The sequence below is a fragment of the Hakea prostrata genome, chromosome 6, assembly GCF_041222555.1.
Source record: "Hakea prostrata isolate BN-2017 chromosome 6, UWA_Hpros_2, whole genome shotgun sequence".
Classification (NCBI taxonomy): domain Eukaryota; kingdom Viridiplantae; phylum Streptophyta; class Magnoliopsida; order Proteales; family Proteaceae; genus Hakea; species Hakea prostrata.
In genome coordinates, this window is record NC_142605.1 from 30,128,060 (window position 1) to 30,144,722 (window position 16,663).

Here is a 16,663-nt window from a genome sequence, read left to right on the forward strand (position 1 = left end):
TAATTTAGTCCAATCACCATATCTGAAGAAATTTATCTAATTTTGAAGGTGCCTTTTTGTTTTCTAAAAAGACTTAAAAATAATAACCAACACAAAATTGTTCTAATGGTAAAATCAACATTTCTGTTCAAAATATTATTAAAAATTAAATAAATAAACTATCATTACCCTTAAAAGGCAAAACTATACAAAGTTCCAATCAAAACAAAATTTTGTCCCAGGAAAAAAAGTAAAAAGATAATTTTTATTTTAACTGAGATTTATGTAAAAGGTGAATAAAGGGGGTTGAGTGGGTCCAAGTGAAATCCTAATGGTCCATCTCTATTTTCTTTTTCTTTTTTTTTTCTTTTTTTTTCCAGATGTGGGATCCATTAAATTTTGTGGTTAAAATGCATGGAGAGAGTGTTGTTCCTTTAATGGGGAGGTGACCTGCACCAATAAGAAACATCAAAGCAGGTGATATGAAATTGAAATTAAGCTTTATGATAATATTGCAAAACCACATAAGTGACATGTATTATTGTTTTCCAACCACTTGATGATATATATGTTTTGGAAAAGTATGAACAAGGCAACTCTATGATGTCTCATTCCTCTCACATAGTCATTCATGCAAATCACACAATTGTCTAAAGCAATAAAAGTATCATGAAACTTTCTAATTTCTAAAGCGGTCATTGATTAGATTTTGTAAGTTTTCCCACATTAAACAATTTTTCGCCAAAAAAAATGCTGATATAGAAAACAAGTTAAAACCTCGAAAAATTCTCCATTTTTGATATTTATCTAAGAGTAGCTTGTTGAACTCTCTAATTTGAATCTTGAAATAAATAATAATATATATTCTACCACACAACCATCAAGAATTATGAAGATATCCAACGTTCCACTACCATTTTCAGCAAAATAATTTTGCCGTTTCAAAAGTATACATAGAGATCTCTCGTTCAATGGAGATGGTAAATATTTCTAGGCTTTTTTTTTTTGGTCAAGAACTGAAATATTCATTCAAATAAAGAAAGCCAGATGTAACGATCTAGGAGACAAAATAGAAGAGTTCACAACAAACATAAGTGGGACACCCCACCACAACCGAAATAACTAGAAACAACGAGCCCGCAAGAAAACACAAAAAATGTGTGATGAAGTACACCAAATTAAAATCAACTAACAAATCAAATGTGTGCCAGCGAGTACTGGAGATCATAGACCTAACAGAGCCCCAAAATCAAGAAAATCGCAAAAAATTGTTGTGATGAAAGTTACTAACCAGATTTAAAATCTCTAATAACAGACCCTACTAAACCAAGATCACTGTGTGACAGTTCGAGTTTACTTGGAGATCATAGACCTCAACAGAGCTCCCCAAAATCAAGCTGTTGCTGTTGCTGATAACTTCTAACTCCATCAAAGATGCTGAGAGGGCCAAACTGCTCCTGCATTAAGCTACCATGAAAGCTCCATTTGTGAATCCCATAAGAAACAGCCTCTCCCACCTGCCAAAGACATGTTCTCCCGTAAACCATTCCATTAACAATTGAAAAAAGTCTCTACAATCTGTTAGATCAGCAGGTACAGCATCTTGTCTTCTATCAAAAGTGGGTTTCTCTGGAGCATTAATTTGAATTTCTGCAAATAGAGGTTGGTAAGTCTTCATTGTATTAAGCAAGAAGGAATAGAATTTCTAAATAATGCTGCATTTTTGGTTTTTCAGATGCACCAGATGAGTCACCACTGTGTGAATTTTCTTGTCTATGTGTGGTCCATGCATTGGGTCCTTAAGTTTGGAATATTTCTAAATTTTGAAAACAGATTCTGGTGTTTGAATCAGGGAATTTTGAAAATGAATGAAGCCAACCAAACAGTAAGAGATAAGATCATGAATTTAAACAAATCTTGCAGCAAGAATCCTAAAAGGTGGAAGAATTCTAAATTCAAACAGAAGGTAGTAATATCTGAGATTTATATTCAAAACCTAAGATATTGAAAATGCAGTCTTTAGCCAACATGACTAAGTTTGAGAATTACTTGTCCCCAGAATTCAGAGGCCTTCATGTATGACATATCTTTCCAATACAGATAATTTCACACTTCAGTGTAAAATGTTTCTCTCAAATTATTGTAAACTTTATCTGCAACTCCATCTTTTCAGCCATATCTCTTCCTCTCTGTTTTCCAACACAATCCCTCCATTTTCAGAAAAAAAAATGATTCATTTTGCTAGAACTTTGATTTCTATGCATTAGGGATGGAGAATCAGGTTGTTAGATCCAATGACAATACCAATTTGTTTCTGAAATCCAAAATTTGTTTGAGTATTTGGATTTTGGTGTTGTAAATGGTTAGCAATTCGGATTCATAATGAAAAAGCAAATCATCCTGAATATGCAGTTAACACAGTTAGAATCAAGTAAAACAGAAAAGTATGAGATTGCAGAAGTTTAAGAAACAACAGTACGTGAGATAATACATCACCTGCCCACCTCCAAAAAATGAAAGAAAGAAAATTCATACCCTGTTTCTTGTATCAAAATTGATAAAATTAAAAGCATGATTAATTCAAACTAAAAGAAAAATGTTTCAGCTTCATCAACAAGTAACACAAACTTATACCCAAAGAAAAAAAGAGACACATACTGAATATAGAAATGATGATTTACCATTCTTTATGTTCCTTATTATAGTTCATCTTCTCTGATGAGTGCCAACTCCAAGATACATGTCTCTAGCCAGATGCAGTTCTTTGATCACATCAGTTATGTTCATTCGATTCCTTGGTGATTCAGTTGAGCAAGAAACTCCAATTCTAATAATGGAAATAAGGGACTCTTGCACTCTGTCCTCAATGCATCTGTGACTTATATTGATGTTGGGTACAATTGTTGTTATCTCTTCATTATCTTCTTCCATGGAAAGAAGTGACGGGTCGACTACAGCCATCACTCCATCATGTAAAGCCATCTCAGCCCAGTAATGAAGATTGAAGTTATCCTTGAACATCTCATGAGTAGGCCTCTTTCCGGTAAACATTTCTAACAAAAGAATCCCAAAACTGTAGACATCACCGTACGTTGAAACATCAACACCTGCACCATACTCTATAATCCATGCATCTTAGGTTTTAATACTTACAATTCTTGAGAACAAGAGAAAAGCTTACTGATCTGAACTAGGAGAATAGCTAGTCATAATAGGAGTGAAGTCTATAATGTGAATTTCAATTAGAAGAGCAAAATAGATTCACAATTTATGAAACCAAAAGAAGAAAAATTGATACAAGATAAATAGAATAGGTATATTACCTGGGGCAATGTATCCAATAGATCCCTTTATTCCAATTGAGCTCATGTGGTTTTGAGATCTACCTGTGGCTTTTGAAAGAATTCTTGATATCCCAAAATCACTCAATTTTGCAGTTAAGTCACCATCGAGAAGAACATTGCTTGGCTTTAGATCACAATGAATAATCTGTATATGACAATGGTGATGAAGATAATCCAATGCTATCGCCATATCAATAGCAATATTCAATCTTTGAGCAATGCTTAAATGCCTTTGTGCATCTTGTGTACCTTCAGTATGTGGATGTAACCACGTCTCCAAACTTCCACCAGGCATGAACTCGTATATTAAAGCCTTAAAATCATTGCCTTCAAAATCTATGCTTGAGCAAGATGTTATGATTTTTACAAGATTACGATGTCGAATGTTTCTTAAGGATTCACATTCAGCCATAAAACTCTTGGAAGCACCTCTTTGCCCAATGTTGAGGACTTTAACTGCAACAATAGTTTCTCCATCATTTAGAATTCCTTTGTATACAGAACCAAAACTCCCCACACCAATCAAATTTGTAGACAAAAATTCATCAGTAGCCTTACGGAGTTGAGCATAAGAGATCTTAAAATGACGACCCTCCACTAAAAATGAATTGGTTTCCTTCTTTTCTTTTCTTACCCGACAGAAAACAACCAAGAATATCATAGAAATTAAAAATAGAGAGCCTCCAGAAGCACATATGATGACTATCAACTTGAAAACATGATGCCTACCATCTTTTGACTTTGGAGTTAGACATTTCTGCAAATGAATTTCTGGTATACCTCCACAAAGCTTATCATTCCCAATGATTGAAATTGCACTCAAATTTCTGAAGACTCCATCTGTTGGTAGCTCACCCTCCAGGTGGTTAAATGATAAATTTAAGTTTTGCAAAAACTTAAATGTAGCCAAATACTTTGGGACAATACCAGACAAATTGTTGTGTGAAAGATCTAGTTCTTGAAGACCTCTTAGAGAACTCAGAGAAGATGGTATAGATCCATGAAATATGTTACCTTCCAAATGAAGTAACTCCAGGCTTGTACAAGCGCCAATGGCACTAGGGATTTCCCCAGACAACATGTTGTTAGATACATTTAGGATTTCAAGACTAATCAGTTTATGCACATCGGAAGGTAGAGAGCCAAATAAAGAATTCCAACTCAAGTCTAAAACTATCAATGTGGAAAGAGCAAATATCTCTTTTGGGATGATATTGCTGAAATTATTACGCGAAAGGCTCAAGCGTAACATATATTTGGAATTTCCAAGACTTGAAGGTATTTCTCCTTGCAATTGGTTATCATTTAAAAAGAGTTCAATCAATAGTGTCAAATTTCCAACTGAAAAGGGAATTGGCCCTATGAATCTATTCTTAGATAAATTGAGTCGATGCAACATTCGAAGACTCCCAATTGAAGCCGTAATACTTCCTTCAAGTAGGTTACCAAATAGTTCCAAGGCTTGTAAGCTTACAAGATTCTCAATCCCCATTGGGATGTTTCCAAATATTTGATTTTCTGCTATTGAAAACACTATTAATTGAGTTGATAAATTTGCTATGGACTTGGGTATCATGCCACCGAATTGGTTACCGCCGAAATACAATTCTGTCAAACTACTACAGTTGGTCAATGTGCTAACAAAATTTAGATCGCTGGCCTCTCCATTTCCCAGATGATTAAGGTCAAGTGAAAGCCAAATCAGCTTCCTTAGGCCTCCAAAATGGACATCCACTTTCCCAAGAAATTGTTTCCTCCAACTTCGAGTGTGTCAAGTTTTGACAAATTGGATATAGAAGTTGGAATTTGTCCAAAAAAGTGGTTTTCTGAAATTGAAAAAAACTGCAGATTTGGAAGACTGAAACCTAAAGTTGGTGGAAGACTCCCTTGAAGTTCATTCATTCCGACATCAAATTGACTCAGTAAAGAAAGATTATATGTAATGGGAGGAATAGCACCAGACAATTTATTGGTACCAGCAAAGAACCACTTTAATTTTGTGTTACGCCCAAGGGAATCTGGAATACTTCCACTTATATCATTGTATGGTATGGCAATGATTTCCAGGGATGAGATATTTCCCAAGGAAGTAGGGATTTGTCCCTTTAATCTGTTACTACGAAGTGCAAGTTTTTTAAGGTTTGACAAGCTACCAAGTTCTATAGGAATTTTCCCCACAAGATTGTTGACACCTAGACTGAGTACTCTAAGATTGGAGCATCGTGAGATGTTGGGTGGGATTTCCCCATCAAATGAATTAATGTATAGGTATAAATAACGAAGCCTGAACAAAGAACTTACTTCACTGGGGATATCACCATGGAAACTATTGTTTTCGAGCTGAATCACTTGAATGAAACTGAGGTTTCCTATTTCTGGAGCCAGAGAACCCACCAATCCATTAGAACGTAAACGCAAGACTTTGACCCTATCTGGATGTCGGCTACCACCACATATCACACCTGCCCACTTGCAGTGAGGGATGGAATCATTCCAAGAGCTCACAACATGAAAGGGATCACTAGTTATGCGAAACTTGAAGGCCAGCAAGGCTAGCCGATCCGTTTCATTTGTTAAGCTCATGCACCCGCTGCACCAGAAGAGGAGGAAGGCATTAATGGTGCAAAGGGCTAGAGTCACCAAGTAAAACCCCATCACTGGCCTAAAAGTTTGAAATGATGGCAGGGTAGCAGTAAGAGCAGAAGACAAAAGAACTATGGAAGAAATCTTGGATTTATGGTTGAGGAGTATACACAATTGTCTGGTTGATACTCAAATATTGCAATCTAGGCATGACATTATTGAGAAGTCCTTTACGGAAATATGAATAGAATCTCCTGTTGTCTCATTCTATACTTAATGAGCAACCTCCACCAGCTAACCATAAATGAAAGCAACCAATACTAGTTTTGAGATATCTAATTTAATAAGAGTCATCACGTTCGATTTATAGGTGAGATGTATATATAGTTGTATATACTCTAACATTGCAATCTGGGCATGACATTATTGAGAAGTCCTTTAAGCTGCGATTGTTTGTTGGGATAAAGGTGGGGTGGAAAAAAAAGGGTGAAAAAATTCTTGAAAAAATTAACTTTTCTTTTAAATCTTAAAAAGTATAGTTTGTTTAGTTGTTTTGGGTGAAAAGTTAATAAAACTTTCTGGTGATCAGATGACATATTAATTTTTTCACCTCATGCATTTTCAAAACCGCACAAAATATGTGAAATTTTATGAAAAAAATGTGAAAAACAAAAAATTAGACCCACATTTACCATTTTTTCACACTTTTCACCACATTATAGATTGTTCATCCCGACGAGATAGATATCCTCTGTAACCAATTTGCAATCCCTTTCTCTTATTTGCTTTGAGTCTCGAATTCGGATGAGAGGGTTAACTCCAACCTTCCTGAAGAATTTTTTATCTACACCAATACCCTAAAGAATGGAATTCGATTTCCTTTTCTCTGTCCTTTATTTTCTGAAATTTTCAATCACTAGGAGATATGTCCGGGCATGCTTCTCCTGAACAGTTGGCGTCTCATTATTGGCATTCAGGCTCTCTAACTCAAATTGAAAATTACCCTTCACTGAAAACCTCTACAGTGAGAAGGAAATTATTCTGAAAAAATGGCATACGTTTCCAATACGGACCACCTACTCATTTCAGTGGAAAGGTTTCTCTCTCAAGTTTGTTTTAACCTTTCCCTGCAACTCCACCTTTTTACCTCTCTGTTTTCCAATAGTCCTTCATGCTTCTTAAATGAATCCAACGGTTTCAAACGAATGCAGCTTTTAAGAGTTTTTCTAATTTACAACCAAACACCCCTGACTGAAAATACATTTACAAAAAAAAAAGCCAAATTTTGGGCAAACAAAACAATGAGGTTTCCATGCCTGCCTCCAGTACTCACATTGCAGATAGAAATCTCCACAATCTTCATACCGCTTTAGATTGATCTCTGAAACTTTCTTAGTTCCTACAAAATGAAACCCCAGAAGTTTTTGCTTGATCAAAATAAAGATCGAGAGGAGTTAATAGAATTACTCCATCCAGCACTGTGGGGCAAGTAGATTTTGGGGTAATCCTACCACTATATCTCTCTTCTCTCTTAACTTGGATTTGGAAAGCAGAACCAAGGGTCAAATCGATCAACCCAACTTTGCTCTGAATCTATTTTAATATATTTGTTCAAATTGGTGAGGAACAAACTAAATCAGAAAGTATCAGTAAAACACTCTGAGATTCAAGTTTCCAAATTTTTTCATTTAATCTTACTTGTTCGTTCCTTTATTTTTCATGCAACAAACCCTTATCCAAAACAATCGCTTTACGGAAAAAAGGAAAGAAAAGAAAAAGGATAGAAAAGGTTTTGTTTCGAGAATCGACAGCAAACCTCTATTTTACTTTTTGTTTTCCGTTTCTAGAGTTTCTTCTCTGTCTTACCGAAAAAAATTGGTTTCATTTTTGTGAATTTAATATCTCTCAGGGAGGATAGATTAATTTTTAAGACTTTATTAACTTGAATAAAATTTAAAATTAATTTTTTCACCGTTAGATATTTGAAAAGACACGTGTCGCACAGTAGCACCTGCGCGGACATCACAAAAATTCAGTTCAATCCCGGTCTTTCGATATAGTTTTTTTTTTTTTTTTTTTTTCACTCAAATTTTTTTTTGTGTGTTTGGTATAATTTTATACACCTTATTTACTTATAAAAGACTAAAAAATAATATTAAATTTTAAAAAATGAGTAAAAAATAAAAATCATACCAAAGAGATACGAAATTTCAACTCTAAAAACTTCCAAAGTTCCAATCAAACCAAAACTTGATCACATGAATTTTTGCTTACCCAAAGAAAAAAAAAAAAAAAAAAAAACAAGATTACATGATTTTTTTTCTTTTCTCGTTAAGATGAACAAACTACTATTATCAAACCCTAAATGGCTAAGAAAGAATATAAGAAATTAAGGGGGTTGAAAAGAAGAAAGACCTACTGTAATAATAATAAACATGTTCGGGAGGACAGAGAAGCATGTAGAGCCTAGAAGAAACAAGTTGGATCACCTCTTTGTCCATATTTGGTCTCTTGATGCTTTTTTATTCACAAAATCAGATCTCATATACTAGGAGTCACATCTTTATTTTATTTTATTATATTATTAGCAGATGTGGGCTTCACTCGATTCTGCATGTGGTGAGTAAGTGTCCACGGAGCACATACTATTCCCCTAACGAAGAGGTGTCCACGCTCTGAAGAAACATTAAAGTAAATGGTATAAAATTAAAATTAAACTCGTGCCAATATTGAAAAGTGATACAAGAGACATATATTCTTGTGTTTCAACCACTTTGATGATGCATCTGTTAGGCTGCGTTTGTTTGCAAAGATGAGTTGGAAAAAAAGAACATGCGGGTCCCATGTGTAGTGGGGTAAGGGAGAAAGAAAGGAAAGGAAAGAGTTTTGTAAAAAAGTGATAGGGTGGGTCCCACTTTTTACTTTTCTCACAAAGTCTCACCAAATATATGGGGTTTTAAAATGGCATGGGGTGGGAAAGTTGAGCTACTACATCCGAAGACAAACGCAGCTAAACAATCTATCATTTTGGGATTTAAAGGAAAAGTAAAAAATCTATACTTTTTTCAAGAATTTTCCCACCCCACCTTTATTTCAGCAAACAAACACAGCCTTATGGAATAAGTGTGAACAAGATAACTTTGTGATTGTCTACTAATCTCATGTAATCATCCATTCAAATCACACAATTTTCTACATTAACAAACCTTCGATTGAAGATCAAACCTCCATCTCCATTGATATTCAGGTCGATTTTGATCACGAAGCCATTCCAAGAACTCATCACATGAACAGGATCATTGCTAATACGAACCTTGAAGGCCAGCAAGGCTAAACAATCTGTTTACTTGCTAATAATGCAGCACCAGAAGAGGGGAAGAAAGGCATTAATAATGCTGCATGATGTGCATGATGTGTAGAAAAATGTGATCTATTGAGTCCCCAGTTGTGATTTTTCTTACCCATGATCACCATAGTTTGTTAATCAGAATGAACATCTGACTAGCTTAACACAAGTAGCTGATACAAAATCTTATTATGGGGGTTTTGGTTCCTTCACCATACGTTAGATGGTTCTGATCATTTTCATTACAAAAGGTACAAGTTTCTGGAAAGTCAATGCCATATGTTTCCAATATAGACCACTTTATCACTTCAGGGAAAAGGGTTTCTGTATCAAATTTGTTTTAACCTTTCCCTGCAACTCCACCTTTTCTCAGCCATTTTTCTCCTCTCTAGCTCTCTCTGTTTTCCAACAGACCCTATCTGTTATCGAAAGTATGTTTTATTTTGCTACAGCTTGCATTTCTGTACATTAGTTATGGAGGATCAAGGTGTTAGATGATGGTTGAGGAAGGAAATTTGCCAATGACAATATTAATTTGTTTTGTGAAATCAAAATTTGTTTGAGTTCTTAGTTTTTAGTATTGTAAATGGTTAGCAATTTCCATTCGCAATGGAGAACCAAACCGTCCTGAATATGCAGCAAAACAGGGCTACAATCAAGCAAAGAAAAGTATAATTCCTAAATCACAAACAATATGGTAGAACAAAGGAAATTTAATGCCATCAGCGCTGCACACCCGCTGTAGCATATAATTTATTCAAAGAATTACACCCCACATTGGTTCTAATGACTATCAGAACTAATAGACTTTTACATTGCTCTTCAAGTATTTTCTTCTCCATCTTCACTTCACTTTGACCATTGTTCTTCCTCTTATTCCTCATCTCAAACTTGTTAGAACTTTCAGCTTGCAAAGTCAAATGATTTTTCTTCTGAAGATGATCACTTTCCCCATGATAATTCCTCACATAAATCCTTGATCTTGTAATCCCTGTCAAGATGTCACTCATTTCTGGATTCACCTTCTGTAAAACACCCACTTCCTTATTCTAGTTCATCGTCTCTGCTGAGTGCCACATTCAAGATAAATGTCCTTAATCAGATGCAGCTCTTTGACCACATCTGTCATGTTCATTCGATCTATTGGTGATTCAGCTGAGCAGGAAACTCCAATTCTGATAATGGAAGTAAGGCATTCTTGCACTTTGTCCTTCATGCTTCTTTGATTTCTAGTGATGTTGATTACAACTGTTGTTCTCGACTCATCTTCTTCCATGGAGAGAAGTGATGGATCAACAGCAGCCATCACTCCATCATCTAAAGCCATCTTAGCGAAGCTGTGAAGATTAAGGTTATCATTGAACATTTCATGAGTAGGTCTCTTCCCTGTAAACATCTCTAACAAGAGAATCCCAAAACTATAGACATCACCATAGGTTGAAACATCAGCACCTGACCCATACTCTGTAATTTATGCATCTTAGGTTAGTAATTCTTTAACTACAGAAAAAAGTAGACAATTTCATTTGAAAGCATAACAAGTGATGGTAGAATTTTTTTTTTTTTTCCCCCCCCCCCCCCCCCCCCCCCCCCCCCCCCCCCCCCCCCCCCCCCCCCCCCCCCCCCCCCCCCCCCCCCCCCCCCCCCCCCCCCCCCCCCCCCCCCCCCCCCCCCCCCCCCCCCCCCCGCAAAGTCTATGGACTCACCACCTTAAAAGAATAACATGATGTGAATATCAAAGAGTTTAAGGTACCTTAAAATTTGTCCTTATTAGTATCTATTAAATGATAATTGGTTGTCTGGCTGATATAAATTTTATATTTGTAGATCTAAATCCAACTGATTATCTAATAGTGTGCTATCTAAGTAATTTTATTTCATGACTCTAATGTGTTATATGACTATTCTGATTAATAAACAGAAGAAAAAAAACTACCAACCTCTACAAAGACTACATGCATAATTCTTCATAAAACCATAATTTGAACCTCATGCCATGCAAGGTATTGATTAGGCTGCAGTGAGAATCTATGTAGTCAAAAATTTTGGTGCATAAATGGAGAGAATAAAAATATTACATACAATTTTTACTACTGTATTATATATATTATTTACTTATCAATTGTTTGAGAACTTAAACTTACATTCCTTTTGGAAGGCGATAAAGAATTTAATGAATTAACATGAAAGTAGTAATTACACCTGAGGTTTTGTGGTGGAATAAGTAAAGACAAATTAGAATCACCACATTACTATAGACTAGCTCAATCACAATTTTCAAAAGAAGCAAAGAAGGAAGAGGATATAACAAGTCAATAGAAGAGACAGTACCTGGTGCAAATATATCCGATAGTTCCCTTTATTCCGATTGAGGCCATGTCATTTTGAGATACATTCCTGGCTTTTGAAAGAATTCTTGATATCCCAAAATCACTCAAACGTGCAGTCAAATCACCATCGAGGAGAATATTACTTGGTTTTAGATCACAATGAATAATCTGCATATGGCAATGGTGGTGAAGATACTCCAATGCTGTGGCTGTATCAATGGCAATATTCAATCTTTGAACAAAGTTCAAATTACTTTGTTCATCTTCATCTTGCATACCATTTGAATGTGGATGTAACCATGTCTCCAAATTCCCACCAGGCATGAACTCATATATTAAAGCTTTGAAATCATTACCTTCAAAATCTATACTTGAGCAAGAAGTTAAGATTTTTACAAGATTACGATGCCGAATGTTTCTAAGAGATTCACATTCAGCTGTAAAGCTCTTGGACGCACCCTTTTGAGTAAGGTTGAGAACCTTTATTGCAACAACAGTTTTGCCATGATTGAGAATTCCTTTGTACACAGAACCAGAACTCCCCCCTCCAATCAAATTTATTGAAGAAAATCCATCAGTTGCTTTAAGGAGTTGGGCATAAGAAATCTTAAAATGATGGGCCTCTATCAAAATGGAAGTGGGTTCTTTATTTTCTTTTCTTTTCCGGTAGATGATGAAAACAATTATCATAGATAACAAGCAAAAAGATCCCGCAGAACCACATATGATGACTATCAACTTGAAAACATGAGGCCTACCAGCTCCTTTTGACTTTTGAGTTTGGCATTTTGGCAAATGAAGCTGTGGTATACCTCCACAAATTTTATCATTTCCAATGACTGAAAATGCACTCAGATTTCCAAAGACTCCATCTGTTGATAACTCACCCTCAAAATGATTATTTGATAAATTTAAGTTTTGTAAGAACTTAAATGTACCTAAATATTTTGGTATCAAACCAGACAAGTTGTTATGTGAAATATCTAGAACTTGAAGACCTTTTAAAGAACTAAAAGCCGACGGTATAGATCCTTGAAATAAATTACCCTCCATCAAAAGATCTTGTAAGCTTGTAGAAGCACCAAGGGTGCTAGGGATTTCCCCGAACAACATGTTCTCAGAGACAGCTAACTTTTCAAGACTAGCTAGTCGACCCACTTCTAAAGGTAGAGAACCAACCAAAGAATTTCCACTCAAGTATAGCTCTACTAGCGTAGAAAGATCAAATATCTGCTTGGGGATGACACCGTTGAAACTGTTACCAGAAAGATCCAAGATTAACAAATGTTTTAATTTTCCAAGACTTGAAGGTATTTGTCCATGCAATCGATTATCTCCTAAATAGAGATGAATCATGAGTGTCAAGTTTCCAAGAGAAGAAGGGACTGTCCCTGTGAATCTGTTCTGTAGTAAATAGAGTTTCTGAAGCATTTTAAGTCTCCCAATTGAAGTTGGAATACTTCCTCCTAGCAAGTTTTGAGCTACGCCGAAGTACTGCAAGCTTTCAAGGTTCCCAATATCCAGTGGGATTCCTCCAGATATTTGGTTCGACTCTAGAGATAATTCCATCAGCTCGGTTGATAAGTTTGCTATGGAGTTGGGGAGCATACCACCAAATTGATTAGTATTGAGCTCCAAAACTCTTAAATCACTACAGTTGGTCAATGTGTTGATAAAATTCAGATCATCGGCCTCTCCACTTCCCAAATAATTGTAAGCTAATGAAAGCCGAAAGAGTTTTGACAGGCCTCCAAAATCAATGGCCACTTTCTGAGCAAAACTGTTTACATTAGTCAAAAACACTTCGATTGGACAAATTGGACACGGAAATTGGAAGTGACCCATGAAACTGGTTCCTAGTAACTAAAAGCTGCTGTAGATTAGGAAGATTGAAGCCTAAGTTCGATGGAAGACTCCCTTGAAGTTGATTATATCCAACATCAAAAACAGTGAGTGAGGAAAGATTATATATAGCAGGAGGGATGATGCCAGACAAATTATTTACACCAAGTGAGAGAAACATTAATCTTGTTAGTTGGCCAAAGGAATCGGGAATCCTTCCACTTAAATCGTTGTACAATCCAGAAATTCCAGTAAGGAATGAGAGATTTCCTAAGGAATGTGGGATCTGTCCAGTCAACCTGTTCTTATGGAATGAAAAGTATTCAAGCTTAGACAAGGTGCCAAGTTCAACTGGAATTTTTCCAACAATATTGTTGAAACCAAAACTGAGTCTCATAAGATTGGAGCATTGTGATATGTTGGGTGGGAATTCCCCTTCAAATGAATTGTTATGTAGTCTTAAATAGAGAAGCCTGGATAGGAAACTTACTTCACGAGGGATTTCACCATGGAAACTATTGTTGTAAAGAGAAATTTCTTGCAGGAAGCTGAGATTTCCTATTTCTGGAGCAATGGAACCCACCAACGAATTAGATTGTAAAAGCAAGGCTCTGACTCTATTTGGATGTCGGCGACCACCACATATAACGCCAGACCACTCACAATAAGGAATAGAGTCATTCCAAGAACTCACAACATGAAAAGGATCACTGGTTATGTGAGCCTTGAAGGCCAGCAAAGCTAGTTGATCAGTTTCATTTGATCTTATTGATTGTGATAGCACCAAACTCACGCAGCTGCTGCACCAGAGAACAAGAAGAACGGCATAAAAACCCATCAATAAAATGTCACTTCTCTGAAAATTAAAGATGGTGAAGTGAGACTAGCACGTAGATCTCTGAAGAATTGAGCTTATAACCGAGTATAATCTCATCAATCGCATTCAATAAAAAGGCATGAAACTTACGGAAAGAGAAACTCACCATCCAACTTGATCGACAGGCTTTGTTTTCACACTTCATGACAAGAGACTCTTGAGTTCCAACTTGGATGTGGAAGTTGCTGTTCAATTGCTTATTGCATGTTTAAGCCTATTGGGACTAGTGGCCAAGTGGGTTGTTGATGGCGATGAGATTGGATTAAAAAGAATTTAGGGTGTCTGGATTCTCAGTAAGATAATCTATTAAATTCATGAAATTTTGTCTAGATCCATGTTCCAATCTGGGTTGCTTGCCCTTATCTTGATTGAATCCATTTAAAGTTTAGGCCAAGCAGGACCTTAAGGAGGTTGAGGAAGAGAGAAATCTGGTTTTGATCAAAAATGGTGTAAGAGTATGTTGTATTTTTGTTTATAATAAAATAATACATGTGTATCTAAATAGATCCAATGGTTAAATTAGCATAAGTAATCTAACCATAATAAAGGAATATTGACGTTGATATATATCTGATCAATATTGGATCGTGCGGCTGAATGCTTCGAAGGCTCCGATTTGACCTTGTATGGATTGTCATATGAAGAGGTACATGTATGTATAGAATCATGAACTTACAAAATATGTAACTCTTTGCTAATAGGTACTCCCTCAGAATAGATACCTCTCTACTAATGGGTATCCCTCATAATAGGTACCTCTCTGCTAAACGAACTCTTTGTTTTTATAAATACTTTGTGTTCAAATCTATTAGTGCATAACAAAAATTTAAATATCAACTTTTGTTGAGACTTTCTCGTATCCTACTCATACACAGTGGCGGGGGCAAATAAAGTCTTAAGAAAAACGATATTATAATACGCATGAAAATATTTAATTTCCATTTTCAGTTCTGCTATTTTGTACCCATATTTTTATAAATAGTATATTAGCAAAAGAAGATGATCATTCTTCTTTTTTGAGAGGATGTTTATTGGATTCCCACGTCATCCTGCCCATAAGTGAAACACTTTTTATTTTTCTCTCTTGTAGAGTATTTAAGAGTTAAAAGAGTTGAATTGAATGGACATGGATATACATTAAAATTGTCAACTGGGTACTTTGAAAAATGATGTAAAATTTCCAATGATGGTACAAGATAATTAAAACAAAAGCATTTTAAAACTATGTCAAATTTGGAGTTGCTCTCTTTTTTTTCCATTACTACGGTTAATTAGTTGGAAAAATTGATAAATATATCCTAAATTATATTATAAAACAGAGTAAAAATTCTCTATTTTATAATATAAAATTACAAACAGAAGAAGAAGAAAGAAGATGAAAGTTAAGATTTTATTTTACTCAAGGTAAAATTAGGAAGTTACAAGAGAATAAAGGCAGTATAGGAATTATAAAATTACTTAATTATGACTTACAAGAATTTTTCTACGAAAAAAAAAGACTTAACAGAATTTACTAATACAGTGTATGATTGTGCAAATTTAAGAGACATTTTGAGGGATCATTGCCAATTTGATATAGTTTTGAACTATTTGTGCTTTTCAGTAATTATCTTGAGATCTCCTTAAGATTTTCTCTGAAAATAAAAATATTTCAATGATGTATTCAATCTCAGTTCATAACTACTAATATTTCGTTGTTTTTGGTAGAAAGGAGTTTATTTTATTTAAATGAAAAACCTCTATTACAACCTAGTCCTAGAATATCAACCAATAAAAGCCAGAAAAGATGAGAGGGTGGGGTATTGTATTGATAGTTAAGAAGGCCTCTTGTGTAAGAACACTATCATTGACTAGAGTATCCGCTATCATATTGGCATTGCCAAGAACATGCATGAAGGAGATAGTCTAGAATGACGTCGAGAGATGTAAGATGTCTACTATAATTGGGTATATCTTTTAGGGTGCTTCAGAGAAGTGATTTTTTAGAAAACAAATGAGAGTTTGGTTGTTAGACTTCATTTTGATCTTTGACACTTTAAATCAATAACCCAAATTAAAGCTTGTCGTATTACCAAAGCTTCAACAGTGAGGATGTCCTAAGCTTCGATTCCCCTTCCAAAGCAGAAGAGCATACGACCCCAATGATCTCTTGCAATACCTCCATAGACCACAACCGTTCAATCTTTAAAGAGGGGCCCACTAACATTCAATTTTGTAGGTGAAGGAATAGGAGCCACCCATTTGATGAGATTGCACAAGTTTTGAATTTGCACTTTATTTGACTCGAAAAAGCTGGTGTAGGCTTTCCAGAATAACCATAATGCGGTTAAATTAGTGATTGCAAGCTCAGTAGCCGTCCCAT

General features: G+C 35.5%; 1 protein-coding gene and 1 pseudogene across 1 annotated transcript; both read right to left on the bottom strand.

The window, feature by feature from the left end:
• Positions 1-1,259: 1,259 nt before the first annotated feature.
• LOC149013256 (uncharacterized) lies at positions 1,260-6,099 on the bottom strand. The gene is given in 4 exon segments (XM_089159674.1): positions 1,260-1,496; positions 2,661-3,098; positions 3,303-5,066; positions 5,069-6,099. Coding segments are annotated over 3 exon segments (3,087 nt in total). The 5' UTR covers positions 5,979-6,099; the 3' UTR covers positions 1,260-1,496; positions 2,661-2,685.
• Positions 6,100-9,693: 3,594 nt separating this feature from the next.
• Positions 9,694-14,463, bottom strand: LOC149013257 (uncharacterized; annotated as a pseudogene).
• Between the last annotated feature and the right edge of the window lie 2,200 nt (positions 14,464-16,663).